At 39.9% G+C, this 14,543-nt stretch overlaps 1 protein-coding gene across 3 annotated transcripts in view; it reads left to right on the plus strand.

Annotated features, from left to right (window-relative positions):
* Mypn (myopalladin) overlaps window positions 1-14,543 on the plus strand; it is a 102,736-nt gene that overhangs the window by 17,546 nt on the left and 70,647 nt on the right. Inside the window, exon 2 of one of the 3 annotated variants that reach the window (XM_003473627.3) lies at window positions 8,953-9,831. The exons of the other annotated variants lie outside the window; for them this stretch is intronic. Within the exon in view, the coding sequence (XP_003473675.1) occupies window positions 8,954-9,831 (878 nt within the window). The 5' untranslated portion in view covers window position 8,953. The remainder of the gene's footprint in view (window positions 1-8,952; window positions 9,832-14,543) is intronic. 3 annotated transcript variants of the gene reach the window in all.

Here is a 14,543-nt window from a genome sequence, read left to right on the forward strand (position 1 = left end):
TTAAAATAATATTTTTATGGAGAGAACATCTACACAATGCCTATTTCCTTTTTAAAGGAAATCAAATCTAAAATAATGTGACTCCATAGTTAAAAACTTTCATTTAAATTTTTTTTTATCATGTAAAAGGATATGCCTGCTATATTTAGTATTGGGAGATCTGCTCCCTGGATTAATGTACACAACAGCTGCAAAAAGTCTTGCTCAAGGGACATTGCTCTTTCTTTCTCCTTTCTCTCTCTCTCTTTCTCTCTCTCTCTCTCTCTCTCTCTCTCTCTCTTCAGCTGCATCAGAAGGATTCTTGACAGTAGCAAATGCTTGGCTTGGTGCATTGCACTACTGGCAGTAATTAGATGCACATCTTGAATAATATTTTTATAGCTGTATAAACAAAGGAAAAGGCAAATTAGACTGTATTTCCAGTCCCAAACAAAGACATTATAATAATGGTATAATAATGGTATAAATAATGGTATAAAGAACATTATAATAATGGTATTAAGAAATTTGTGTCACCTTATCAACAGATTTTTATATATAGTTATCAAAGTTACTAGCATTATTGAAAGATTTCAATCAGCTGTGTAATTTTTTTCCCCAAAACATAAAGATGAGCTAATAATTTTTACTTTAGTAGTAATGAAATGAATTCTAAAGGTTCTAAATTAAAACTTGGGGATAACTTTATAACCTCTCCTTCATAAGAACTTAAGTTCACATAAAATCTAAGAAATCAAGAATGTCTATTATACTAATAAACATTTTTGAAACAAAAATTATGCTGTACTATCTCAAGAAATCTGAAATATATGGGCACTAATACTTGCAGAAATGTTGAGAGATCAAATTATAAGCATTACAAAGCTTATAATAATGGACTATGAAACAAACAGCTGGACACTATCCAAATTCTGAAAGGTCGTCTTATGCCTACTTATAGTGTATGGCTAACACTACTGGAATGCACAATAATGTGAAAATCCCAGTCTTCCAAGATTGTAAACTGTAATTGACAATACAGACCCTGTTACATGTTCCTTTTACAATGAGCTTACAAAGGCTCAGTGACCAGACTCAAGAGTTCTCACAAGACATTTAATAAATATTTAATCCACACTGGTTTTGGAATTCATAGAGCTATTTTCTGCAAAATTTGAAGAAATAGGATGGCAGGTAGAGCAGATTCTATTCTGAAAAGGCTTTAATGAGTTAATGTTAATATATGAACAGATGACAGCTCAATTTTTCAATAGCTAATTCCTGTCCATAATAGAAATAATGGTTGTTTCAGTTCACTAACCTGATAATATAAGACAAATGTTCCTGTTAACCTCAGAATAATTAATTTCCTTCATTAACAATGATATTTGACAAAGACCTTGCCAGTGATAGAAAAATGAAAAGATTTTTCTTAACAACTTTTTCTGTTTCCTAGGAAGTGAAATCAAGCATCACAGAAATATTTTTATAAATTTCTATAGTGCTTCATAGTTGACAAAATGCTTTAAAAATAACCTTAGCATTGCACATTGCTTATAATACGGACAGAATGATTTGTTTCAAACTTGAAAAACATATTTCAAGCAGGTATATTTTTGATGGAGCCAAAAGTTTTGTAACTTCTTTCCTGCAGTCACAGGGGTCCTCAAAGCTCATGCACAACCAGAGTCACCTTGTCACTCTGTGCAGGCCACGCCTGGGGAGGCACCCACAGAACCTCCCAGCTGAGCACCTGAACTAGGATGAGGTCCTTGGGTCCCAAGCTTATCTGGGAGACCCCTGCTCTCTCATTTAGCAAACAGATGTCAACTTAAGTAAACTACCTTTATTAACCCTTAACTCCCTAAAATTTAAAAATTGGCAAATAAGAGGCTGAAAGAAGAAAGTGTTACTTTTTTCTTACTTAAAAAATAAGAAATTTTTGAATTAATGAAATTTGACAAAACTTTCTCATTTGGGATTTCCTACATCACAAAGAGAAATTGAACTGAACCAAATCTCAGTTCTTCGTGAAAGGTGAGATCTTCAGAAGCTGTAACACTTCCTATCACTTTTGTGGCTACCACCAGCCCCCCTACTTTTTTTCCTTTCGTTGTTTGGGGGTGTTGGTGGTAATAGGGATCAAACCCAGAGCCTTGGTCAGCACAGGCAAGAGCTCTGCCACTAAGATTTCCCACTACATAGAAACCCCATTTTGGACCTAGATTTCTGAAATCTTTTTGCTTGCCTTCCATTAGCTTTCCTATGGCCCTAGGATTTCCTTATACTATTTATTTACAGATTCAATAGCAACTTTAGGCTCTGGCTTAAGTATCCTTTCCGCTGGGGTTTTCTTACATGTTTATCCCCTTCTGTATACAAAAACATGTATACTCAACCCAGAAGTGTAACTCAGTGATGGAGCTTGTCTGACATGTATAAGACACTGCATTCAATTCTCAACAGTGGGAAAAAACAAACCAATGCCAACCCCAAACCCCATGATCACTGTGTTTCATGGTAGTCATTCTCTTAAAAAAAATAAAGAAAAAAAGAAATCTTTTTCACTTAAAATGGTATCTTTAATTTCTTTCTTACCTTCTCATCTTTACCAGTTTGATTAAAATAGCAAGAATGGCCACTCACCTCTGGCCTATTTTCTAAAAAGCCTTTTCATTCCTTTAACTTCTGGCCTTTAGGGAAGATCTCCAGAGAACAGAGCCCTATTAATTCCCCTACATATCATCTGGCCACCACCATCAGATTTTACTACACTTTTCTAATGAATTCATTTGTCTATATTATCATTGCTGTTTTTCCTTCAAATTGAAAGAACCTCGAGAGAATGTGCCTTGTATTATTTCTGTATCACTACTGATACAGCATTTCAACATCCCTCAAGTTCTGACCCTGCTAACATAGCATATACTAATTTATTAAATCACTAATGCCATTCGCGCCAAAAATAGACTACAAATAAAACTAACATGATTACTGTAACTGTGAAGAGATGGACATCATAATAATATACAAATGACATGCCAGCTGCAAGCCACATTTTTAGGTGATCTGTCACACAACTCTCCAAAACTGCTTCCTGTGAACTGGGATTTGTTCCTTGCCCCAACTTTAGATACTCCAGAACTGATTTAAATACATATCTTGTGTGACATCAGAAGATAACAGACAGGTCACTACCAGCACCAAAGAGAAAGAGCAAAGTTTAACACTTTTTAAAGTTATTCTTTAAAAAAAGTTCTAGGCACGGTAATTATATAATGGCAAAGAAAGATTACCTTAAATTTGTATCGTGCTTTACCTTTTAAAAGGGCTTTTGCAAACAAACCTATGAAGTAAGCAGGGTAGTTCTGCTTTTCCTAGTTTTGAGTTACTTAGGCATATTCTTTCCTTTTATGGCTCTCTTAGACAGAAATTTTTTTTTTTTTTTTCGGTACCAGGGATCGAACTCACGACCGCCTGCTTGCAAGGCAGGGGCTTATGCCGCTGAGCTAAATCCCCAGCCCCCAGAAATAATTTTTAAATATAGATTATTTTTGTGTTGGCTTAGAAACTAGAATTGGGTTTTGGAGAGATTTGTCTGTTTATGTATGTAATGAATTAAAGCAATGTTTAGACAAGTATAAAAGATGTTCCTTTTTTAGCTTAAAATTTGACAAATAAAAGTTGTATATACATGGTGTACAGCATAATATTCTGATATTTATGTACATGTGCAATATTAAATCAAGCTAATTAATAGATCTCTCATTCATTTGTGATAACATTTCAGACCTACTTTTAGGAATTTTCAAGTACAGACTGCATTATTATTAGCTGTAGTCACTACGCTGTAAAACAGATGTCCAGAACTTACTCCTCCTAACCAAAACTTTGCACCTTCTGACCTATATTTCCACACCCCAAACCCAGGGTTGGTTTCCTCATTTAAATACCTAATGATAATTCACAAACTTAACATGTACAAAGTCCTGGTTTCAATCCCTAGCACAATGATAATAATAATCTAATGATACTTTACAGTCAGAAAATTTCAGGATTTATGTTTGAATAAGTTACTTCATATCAGGGTTTTCCAATTATCTAGCTAATGTTCCAGTTTAAACAGTCATAGTATAACTCAAGATGAGTTTATCCCATTCGATATTTCCAACAATGAATCTAAGAGCCTAAACAACTGTAGTGCTGATTTAACATAAATTGAGACGTACGCTCAAAGATTTTAGCAGCAAGGTTTGTTTCTATGAAAACAAATAAAAACCCAAACCGGTTCTTAGAGCAGATACTTCAAGAAAAATCCTAACGCAAAAAAAAAAAAAAAAAAAATTGGAGAGAGCCAGCCAAGTAAAAACATTTTCTGCCTGGCCAATTCGGTTTGCATAATTTTCTGAAGTCCGTCTTGACAATCCTGATGAAGTCCGTCTGATAACACATGAATTGCTTATTACCAATTAGTACCATTCACCCATACCATGTTCAGTTTTCAAGAGCAATTTATTTTGAAAGTGGCATAAAATCTACACACAAATTTTACAAAGGACAAAAATGTGGGAACAAGGGCAGACTCCCAGTGAAAGCCCAGGAGCAGCGTCTGCGAGCCAGCGCAGGGCTCCAGTTCCTGAGAGCAGCTTGCCTCGCCCCAGCGCTGAGTCCTCCAAGCGGGCAGCTGCCCCGGCCAGGCGCCCCTGACTCTGCGTTCTCTCATCTTCCACTTTCAATCTATCCACAAATGATTTGGCTCCACGCTCAAAAACTCTCTCAAATCTGACCCTTTCTCACCGCCTTCCACTGTGACCGCCCACTACCCCGCACCCCAGCACCCCTCAGGGGGCTCCCCCAGTGATCCAGGGATCCCCGAGTAATCCGCTCACGCCCATCTCGGTTCTTTCTCGTGGCAGCTGCGATGCACTTTTTCAAAACCATGCCATCTGTTCCTCAAAACCTTCAACTGGTTTCCCAATCACGAGTTTAGTGACGTTTAAAGTCCTGTCCCTGACTGAGAAGGCCTAATATAACCTGGCCTTCGACACTGCCTCAATTCTTTCCACTCTGCTTTTCCATTTCCTGGATACCGTGGACTTGACTCAAACACACCAAACGCTCATTTCTTCAGGCACTGAAACTTCATTGCTCGCTCTGCCTGGTCACAGGGCTAACTTCACCCTAGGAGCTTTGCTTCACCTCTCTTGCAAGAAGAGTTCCTCCACCTCCATCCTCCAGTCCCTTATCCTACTTTGATGTTTCGTCTTACTGTTGATGTCTTTCCCCCATTGGAATCTCAGCTCAGTGAGAACAGAGAGTTTGTTTTCTGTTCTGCTCTGAATCCACAGAACCAGAATGGGGCCTGGTACCCAGAAGCAGCTCAATAAATATGTATTGGATGAAAAGTAGGGATAGAAATAAGTGGTAAAGCACTTACTGGCTGAGCATGAGTGAGGCCTTGGGTTTGATCCCCAGCACCCCCTTAAAATTTATTAGAAAGCTAGGCTCTCCATAATAACACTCAGACTTTTTAAAGTACATGTTTCATAACAATTAGTTTTAAATGAATGCTTTAAGGAGACAGTTTTAAATGAATGCTTGGGACTAATACATCTTATTTCACAGTTTAGCTAATATTTATCAGATTAACAATTTATATATTTTTCATCATTTTCATCTGAGAACCTTCTTAAATAGAATCATTATCCTGTTTGATACTGGAAGATAGTTGAGATTCAAGGACATTAAATGACTTTCTCAAGATGACAAAGTTAGACTGTGTTAGAGTTGGGACTCAAAGCCAGGTTTTCTGATTATAATCAGATGTTCTTTGATGCTTCTGGTATGAAAACAAAGCACAATTCCAGTTATTATTTTCTACCATAAATAAACATTCATTGACAGTCACCTTTAAATTGTGACCACCTTTACCAGTTAGTTCCTGGTTTTCCTTTTTTCCTATAAGTTTCTTTTGTCCTACATTATTGGTCCCACTTTACTCTGCAATTTAAACAAATAACAGAGTGAGCGAGTGCTGATGAGCAAAGAATTCAGCAGATTTTTTTGACTGCCTTCTACATGCTACGAGTGTAGAGGGATGATGGTGTATGAAGCAAAGAAAGGCAGACAGAAAAGCAAACAAATTTAGCGCATCGGGCTCAATGCTGAGGACAGGGACAGTGAGTTTTGGGAGCACACTGGAAAGGAACACAGGCAAGGGAAGAAATTCCAGACCATGTAATACTTGGCCGAGTGAGACAGTGAAGGGAGGTGGGGACGAGAAGCAGCCCAAGCAAAGACAATATGTACAAAGTCAGCTAAGTCCTTTCATGAGCCTGGATCGCAACAGAATGTTGATACACTGAATTAACTACAAACTCTAGAATTCAAGTTCTGTAACAAGAACAAATGCTGTACCTCTGAACTATACACTCTTAAGTATTGTTTTAAATAATATTAACTGAATACCTATTTTAATCACAGACCTTGTTTGTTGTTGCTGTTTATTCATTTATTTGTTTTTATTTAGAGTCAGTCTTGCTAAGTTGCCAGGCTGTTCTCCAACTTCAAATCGTCCTGCCTCAGCCTTCTAGAGTACCTGGGATTCTAGGTCTGAACTTCTGTGCTGTGTCAACAGACACCACTAAGAGATGAAGCCAGAATCTGAAATCAGATCTATGTAGTTCCTGGGCCAATGTTCATTCCATGTTGCCTCAAGATATAAACCATCATCAAATAACTGAAGACAATGTCACTTTACAACACAGTTTTCAGTAATGTGCCACTTACTGAAAACCACGCTGATTTTCACCACCCCCATCTAAATTGATGTAGAAACTCAAATTAAGCCAAAGAAATGATTGACTTAAAAATAAGTACTACAACAATGACTTGTAAACCACTGATTATAATGAATTAGCGTATTAATAACCTCTGTAAATAGCATTTTTTAGTTTTTGAAACAGAGTTTCATTATTTAGTCCAGGCTGGGCCTTGAATTCACAGCAATTCTCTCTACTCGGCCTCTCAAGTGCTAAGATTACTGGTGTGCATCACCATGCCTGACCCTTAAATAGCATTTTGGACCTTATTTCATTTATCTGTTTTTCCACGTAGTTGATATACAAATGAGGAAATGTTTCAATTGGGATTGGGATAGCAAATATATTTTCATGTATGATTTTGTATATTATTAGCCATAATACAAGATTTTAAATAGCCACTGAATAATAGTGAATGAGTATATAATTATCATGACTTAACTAAGCAGTTAATTTTTATTATTGGGCATGGCTCCAATTTTTTAATCCATAATCCATACTATGATTTATAATCCATACTCTGATGAACATCTTTGTAGATAAAACTGCCCTCATGCAAGCCCTGTGCATTTTAAGTGAATCTGTTTTAAAGGCACAATAGACTTCATCCCAATTAGTGGCTCCGACAGGTACAGTCTCCGGCCCTCACAAGCACATTGAAAAGCATTTTCTCTAATTGCCCTCTCAAGGTGACTGTCTACGATGCCAGTTGAGAGGTTAGTTTGGGATAGCCCTATAGAAGTTTGAAACTAGGGCAGTTCCCAGGAAACCTTACATTTGATATAGGTTACACTGTCATGCAAAGTAATGGAGATGAATGAAGTCAATTTTGCCACAGAATCTTAACACTGGCAGAAATTCAGATTGTTTTCTTTGCCATCTTCCTAGCACAGACTCAAAGAATGGCAGACAGTCTCCAGGCCATTACTGTCTGTGACTGAGTGGTCAGGGCAGAAGGAATGGAAGGTTAAGCAATTTAAGATCAAGGCACAAATGCTGCAATCAGTGGGCTACATCTATTAAGGATGAGAGAGAGAATTAACGTATCATGAGTCACAAGTTTGCCATCCCTGTAAAAATGAATGAATAAATGGGGTATGATATTAGTAACACAAAATCAGTTGGCATTATTTTACTTATTGTCTTAAGAGTTTAAAAATACTTATTTTTTGAAAAGAAAATATATATTTAAAATTCAGAAATTAGGAAGGATACTCAGTGAAAATTCTCCCGCCAGCACTGTATTCCACAGTCTCCCTTCACCCATGTTCCTTTGAGACATTTTTTAAAGTTAGGCTCTGATTCACCTTTCTAGCATTATACCAAGAGGTCAAATCAGCATAATTTTCAAAAGCAGATGAAGCACCATAGCAACACTGACTTGAACAGTTTGTCTTGAGTCAAAAGACATAAGCATTATTATTTATTTTTCTTGGGCTAGATCAAATCTTTACTCTCAGTAGCTAGATGTGATCACAATTGTTGGTGTCTCTTATTTTTCTATAATTTTGTTACAGACAAGGTTAAGCAGAGAGGGTAGAGAGAAAATTTCTGTTTGCATTTGAAAGCACTTTGTATCCAAGAATGCCATTATACGTATGATAAAAAATAAGCTTAGCCTTATTTATTTATTTGATGCAGGGGGTTGAAACCAGGGCCTTGTGCAAGCTAAGCAAGCTCTCTAACACTGAGGAGCTACCCCCGGTGTATTAGTAAATCACTATAGTTATACCATAGCTTTCACAGCTGAACTTGCATTTAAAGAATTTGATACAATAGTAATTGCTCAGGTTTTATATTCAATTTCAAAGAAACTCCATTCAATTATTATGTTACAGTTAATAATCTTTAGGTCTTAAAAGTAAATTTTATAAAAGTATCAAAATGAGACCATTTTGTATTTTGATCTCTAAATTCTTAAGAGTTTATCATGCTGTAATTAATACAGATGTATTGCCAGGCGTGGTGGCACACAACTGTAATCCCAGCATTTGGAAGGCTGAAGCAGGAGAAACGCTGCAAAGTCAAGGCCAGCCTGGGCTACACAGCCAAACCCTGTCTCAAAAATTTTTTTAGAAAAAATAATTTCTTTAAATACAGATTGACTATTCCTTAGAAATAATCCGAATTTTGTATTTTTATTTTGTTACAGCATGCAAGACGACAGCCTAGAAGCTTCTACTTCCATATCCCAGCTGCTAAGAGAAAGCTATTTAGCCGAAACCAGGCATCGGGGAAACCAGGAGAGGAGCCGTGCAGAGCCCTCCTCCAACCCCTTCCTTTTCAGCAGTCCCTCCGGGGCTGCCGAAGGAGGAGGCCAAGAGGACCTCCCGGACCTCTCGGCCTTTCTGAGCCAAGAAGAACTGGACGAAAGCGTCAATCTGGCGAGACTGGCCATCAACCACGAGCCCTCGGAGCGGGCGGACGAGGCTCAGGCTCGGAAGCGGCTGTCCTCGGAGCCGGGGAAGCCCGCGCCCGCCTTCCGCCCGGCGAGCCCCCCACGACCCCCCAGCCCTCGGGGGAGCCCCCAGGAGGCCAAACAGCCGCACTACAGTTCCGAAAGCCAGTCCAAAAAAGTCTTCCTGAACAAGGCCGCCGATTTCATAGAAGAGCTGTCCTCCCTTTTCAAGGCCCACAGCTCCAAAAGGATCAGACCTCGCGCCTGCAAAAACCACAAGAGCAAACTCGAATCTCAGAACCGAGGCGTGCAGGAGAACAGCTCCAGCTTTTCGGAGCTGTCCGAAAGGCGGGAGCGATCGGTCCCCATCCCTGTGCCCGCAGACACCAGGGATAACGAGCTGAACCACGCCCTGGAGCAGCGGGAAGCCCAGAGGCGGGAGGCGGAGCTGGCGGGCGAGGCGGGCGCTGGCGGGGACACCACCCCCGGGTCCTCGCCTTCGTCTCTGTACTATGAAGAACCTCTGGGGCAGCCTCCCCGCTTCACCCAAAAGTTACGGAGCAGAGAAGTTCCCGAGGGAACCCGAGTCCAGTTGGACTGCATAGTGGTAGGAATCCCACCACCTCAAGTAAGGTAAAAAATGTCCCATTAGTAGTGTTTGGCAATTGCTTTCCATTGACCGTGCTTTTTTAAGTGTTACCTTTAAACTTGGGGCTCCAAAATTTATATACTTCCAGCCAGGTGTCCCACCCTGTAATCCCAGCACTTCCAGGCCAACGCAGGAGGATCCCAGGAGCTCACGGCCAGCCTGAGCTACACAGTAAGGATCCTGGAGCGAGCAAGAGAGAGAGAGACAGAGGGTCAGAGACAGAGACAGAAAGAGAGCACGGAGCAGGTTGGAGACAGCACAGTGCCAAGATCCTGGATTCAATCCTCAGTACTACAAAAATTATATACCCACTTTGAGAAAAACAGTCTGTGTCTAAAGCCATTCTGTTCAATAGAGATATAACACTATGTAATTTAATTTTTCTAGAGCTGAGAGTGTTTATGAGGTTCTGAGTTCAATCCTTAGCGCTAAAATAATTTTTAAAAAGATGTTCTAGTAGCCACTTTGTGTGTGTGTGTGTGTGTGTAATATTGGGGACTGAATACAGGGCCTTCACAGTGAACTACATCCCCAGTTCTATTTTTATTTTGAGACAGAGTTTCGTTAAGTTGCTTAGTTGCCCAGGCTGGGCTCGGACTTGGGATCCTCCTGCCTTATTCTCCCAGGGTGCTGGGATTGCAGATGTACATCACCATACCTGGTGCCACATTTTTAAAAAGCAAAAAGAACTAAGTGATACTAATAATATATGTATTGGGCTAAGGATGTAGCTCAGTGACACAGCATCTGCCTGGCAAGCACAAGACCCTGAATTTAATTTCTGTTAACAAAATAACAACAATAATAATATATGTATCGAATCAGTATATAAAAATATTATTTTAACATGTAATTAATATGATAATTATTCATGAGCTATTTTGCACTCTACTTATTATGCCAGGGATTCAAAATCCAGTGAAAATTCTGCACTTATAACAAATCTCATTTTGGATGCTAAATTTTCCTCAGAAAAATTTACTCTGCCTTTAAGATCTGTACTCAGTGAATACCTGTGGTATTTTTTGACTTTTCAAGAAAGCCAAGTAACAGTACGATGGCGAGGGGAATAAAAGAATAAAGCGTAGCTAAGATCAATGCACAGACTCATCTTACCTGTATTAAATTTATTACAGCCAAATGTGGTCGCCTTTAAGCAGAGTGACATTGGTTAACTCTCATATTCTAATATAATAATATATAAAAATGTGGTTTTCATATATTCTTTTTGTAAGATTTCTGGTATTTAAGTCATATAAGAGTTACTGTGCTTCTCTAACCACTTAATTACCTCTAGAATGTGACTTTATTACCGCTGCACATTTTTTTTTTCTCACTGTATAAACAGGGTCTTGTCTTTTCCTTATGAAAGTCATGTTATAGGACAATAAACCAGACATGGTGGCAAGCACCTGTAATCTAGCACTCAGGAGGCTGAGACAGGAGGATCATCACAAGTTCAAGGCCAGTTGGGCTACATAGTGAGTTTAAGCCAGCCTGGAATACATAGCAAAACTCTATCTCAAAAAAAGTCAAATTTAGGACAATAACAATATTAATAATGGTATTTTTATTTATATATGTACACTAATTCAAGAGATTCTGGCCCAAAGACAAAGCCCTATTTTGTGTTTTACTTTCAAAAGCAACATAAAATAAGTCAGACAGGAGTACTGGTCAGCCGGGGCTACATAGAAAGATTCTGTCTCAAAACACAAAACAACAAAAACAGCTACCAAGGCCTATCAAATATTATTCCCACAATGGCACAGAGATTTCACTGTTGGGATACTCAGCTGACCTCCTTGAAGACAGAGGTGTTGTTTTAGCCCTTGATCTTGAGTATCCAGCAGCTTCTGGCCCACACTGGTCACTTAGAAATGTTGAACTAGTGAATAAAGAAACCAGCACAAAAAGCTTGTCTTTCCCAGGACCCTTGCTGCAGCTCAGCACAGAAAGTTTCTCTGATGTGCAGAGTGTGACAGCCTGGAGGACACACAGGCTCCTGCCCCAGGAGAAGCTGGGTCTGGGGCTGCCCACTGCAGCTGTCATTTGTCACTGATAATTGTCTTCTTCCTTTACGGAAGAAAGGGTTGTTGTTTTATAGAAAGAAGCAACAGGGAAACAAAAACTTTAATTTAGATTTAAATCAGGGGCAAGAGCCAGGTGTGGTGTCTCATGCCTGTAATCCAGCACTAGGGAGGCTGAGGCAGGAGGATCTTGTGAGTTTGAGACCAACCTAGGCTACAGAGTGAGCTCAAGGCCAGCCTGAACTGCACAGCGAGACCCCGTCTCAAAAAAAAAAAAAAAGACCAAAAAAAAAAAAAATCAAGGGCAAGATAGTTGGCCTAAGATATGGGAACAGGCTGGACTCAGTGGCACAAGCACCTGCCTAGCAAGCACAAGGTTCTGAGTTCAATTGCTGCACAAGAAAAGAATGAACCAAGGACACAGCAGTGTCTCCCCTTCTCTAAACACGCCTGAGGGCACTTGCTGAGACTCCATAGGTGATGTCACTTCAGCAGCCTCATAGATGCCATCCCAAGCATCTGGTCAGCCCCAGAAGCCAGGGAACACTCAAGTTACAGAACACACACAGTTCAGTCCTGCCCTAACTCACTTGTTTCTGGCCATAGATTGATTCAAAACAAAAGAAAACATTCAAGAATTTATCATTTCCATTTCTCAACCACAACAACTTCAGATACAGTAAACTCAAACTGGGGTGTGGTGGCTTGCACCTGTAATCCCAGCCATCTAGAGGCTGAGGCAGGAGGATTGTCATGTGTTTGAGGCCAGCCTGATTGGCATAGCAAAGCCCTGTCTTGAGAAACAAAAGTGAAAAAAAGAGAAAGTTTTGAAAGAAACCAAAAGGCCCAGAGGCAAGTGTTTTCAGGAAGACACAAGTACTTGGCAATGTTGAGGTCAGGGTAACAAGGTCAGGAAATAGCAGAGATGCCACTGAGGCGGTGGGTGGGAGGGAGTAGTCCTTTCAGGCCAGGTCACCTCCACATGTCTATAGAAGGGTGAGACCCTGGCATTTTAAAAATATTTTTATACAACAGGGAGAGACTGACCTAACTGGAAAGGTGAGTAAAGCCAGATAATTTTGAAGAACTTTGAAGTTAACACAGAAAAGTTCAGGCTTGTTTTCCAATTCAGCTGGAACCCAGGTGAAGCTATGTGTAGGGAAGCATCAGACTGAGAGAAACCATTTAAGGAGCATGATTCCAGAAGAATGAGTTAGATCAGGAAGGGACAGAGCAGTGAGACACCTATGGACCTGTGGAAGGAAGCCCCGGCCTCGGGTGCTCTGGTGGGGCTAAAATGAGTGCAGCGGAAAGGAGAAGAGATGTTGGTAACCAATATATATATATATTTTGGGTCTTTTTCCTTTTTATCGGTACCAGGGATCAAACTCACAACTGCCTGCTTGCAAGGCAGGTGCTTATGCTGCTGAGCTAAATCCCCAGCCCCCGGTAACCAATATTTAGAAGAGAAAAAGTCAAGCTGAATTTGTTGTAGATGCAAAGCATGAGCATAAACAATAGCGTCACAAGCTTGAGGTTGGATACCAGACAAAAGATGGAGGCCACTGGCCAGGAATGAGACAAAGGAAGAGGAGCTGATTTGTGAAGGAGGCTGAAGAGACGGAAGGTGGAGGGGTCAGAAGGAGCACATCCCTGGGCAGTCAGAAAGGCAGGCGAGGGACAGAGCTGGAGCATTCTGAGGAGTGGCGTGAGTAAATCCAACACAGAATTTATCCTTTCCATTTCTCAACCGCCTTACATAGAAAGGGGGGACCGAGCTTGAAAACACCATGTCACCCTTTGTTCTTGCCACAGCCTAGTACTCATGGTTTCTGGTCTCGGCAGAGGGACTATGAAATTCAACTTCTAGTTGTTGGTTCAGTCCAGTGCTAGAAGGGAAGAGTATTTTCCAACCTTCTTTTAGCAGTAACTATCCTCCCAAAACGCATCACATATTATTCATATTATATACACACGCACATACACACAAATATTTCAAAGATAAAATTAGCGTTACTAGGAATGAAGCGGGTAGAGGGAAGAGAGATTGGAGCCCTGCCTGGTCACTCACCGAAGTCCTGAAGTATTTCCATCTCAGGAGCAGAGATTTTGATTCAGAAGATTCTTTTTAAAAAATAGTAAAATAGTAAGTCATTTCAGTTTGTTAAATAGGAGCACCACAGTCAGTAAAGAACATAACATTTTAGCTATTTCAACAAGAAAAGATAAGAATACTAGGCAACTATCTACATGCTTCCATGTGCAATCCAGTATTTTACCCATGTTCTTGTAACCCTAGTTGACTTTTTATGTTGAAAAATCATTTTTGCTTAAATTGTTGATTTCCAAGTAAAATTGGGTAGAGATTGTTGAATAAGTAGAATGGGATCCTGTCTGACTGAAGGTGGCATTTCTGAAAGCTTATTAATCTTGGACATCGTTTCTTTGGAGGCCTGGCCTTACGTCATGAAAGGCATGTGCATGACCCACAGATGAAAGAGTCTGCAGGAATTCACAGCAAATGGCCCTAATCCCTTTTCGTATCCTGACTCCAGATTCTTTCCCCAGGAATGTACAGCTGGGTCACTCTATACATTTCCTCGTACACAACCTGCTGAGGCAAAACACATTTACCTTTTTATAGATACGGATGTCCGCGGTGGCTG

Source organism: Cavia porcellus, unplaced genomic scaffold (genome assembly GCF_034190915.1).
Source record: "Cavia porcellus strain 051 isolate PalLab524CR breed Dunkin Hartley unplaced genomic scaffold, mCavPor4.1 scaffold_28, whole genome shotgun sequence".
Taxonomy (NCBI): Eukaryota; Metazoa; Chordata; class Mammalia; order Rodentia; family Caviidae; genus Cavia; species Cavia porcellus.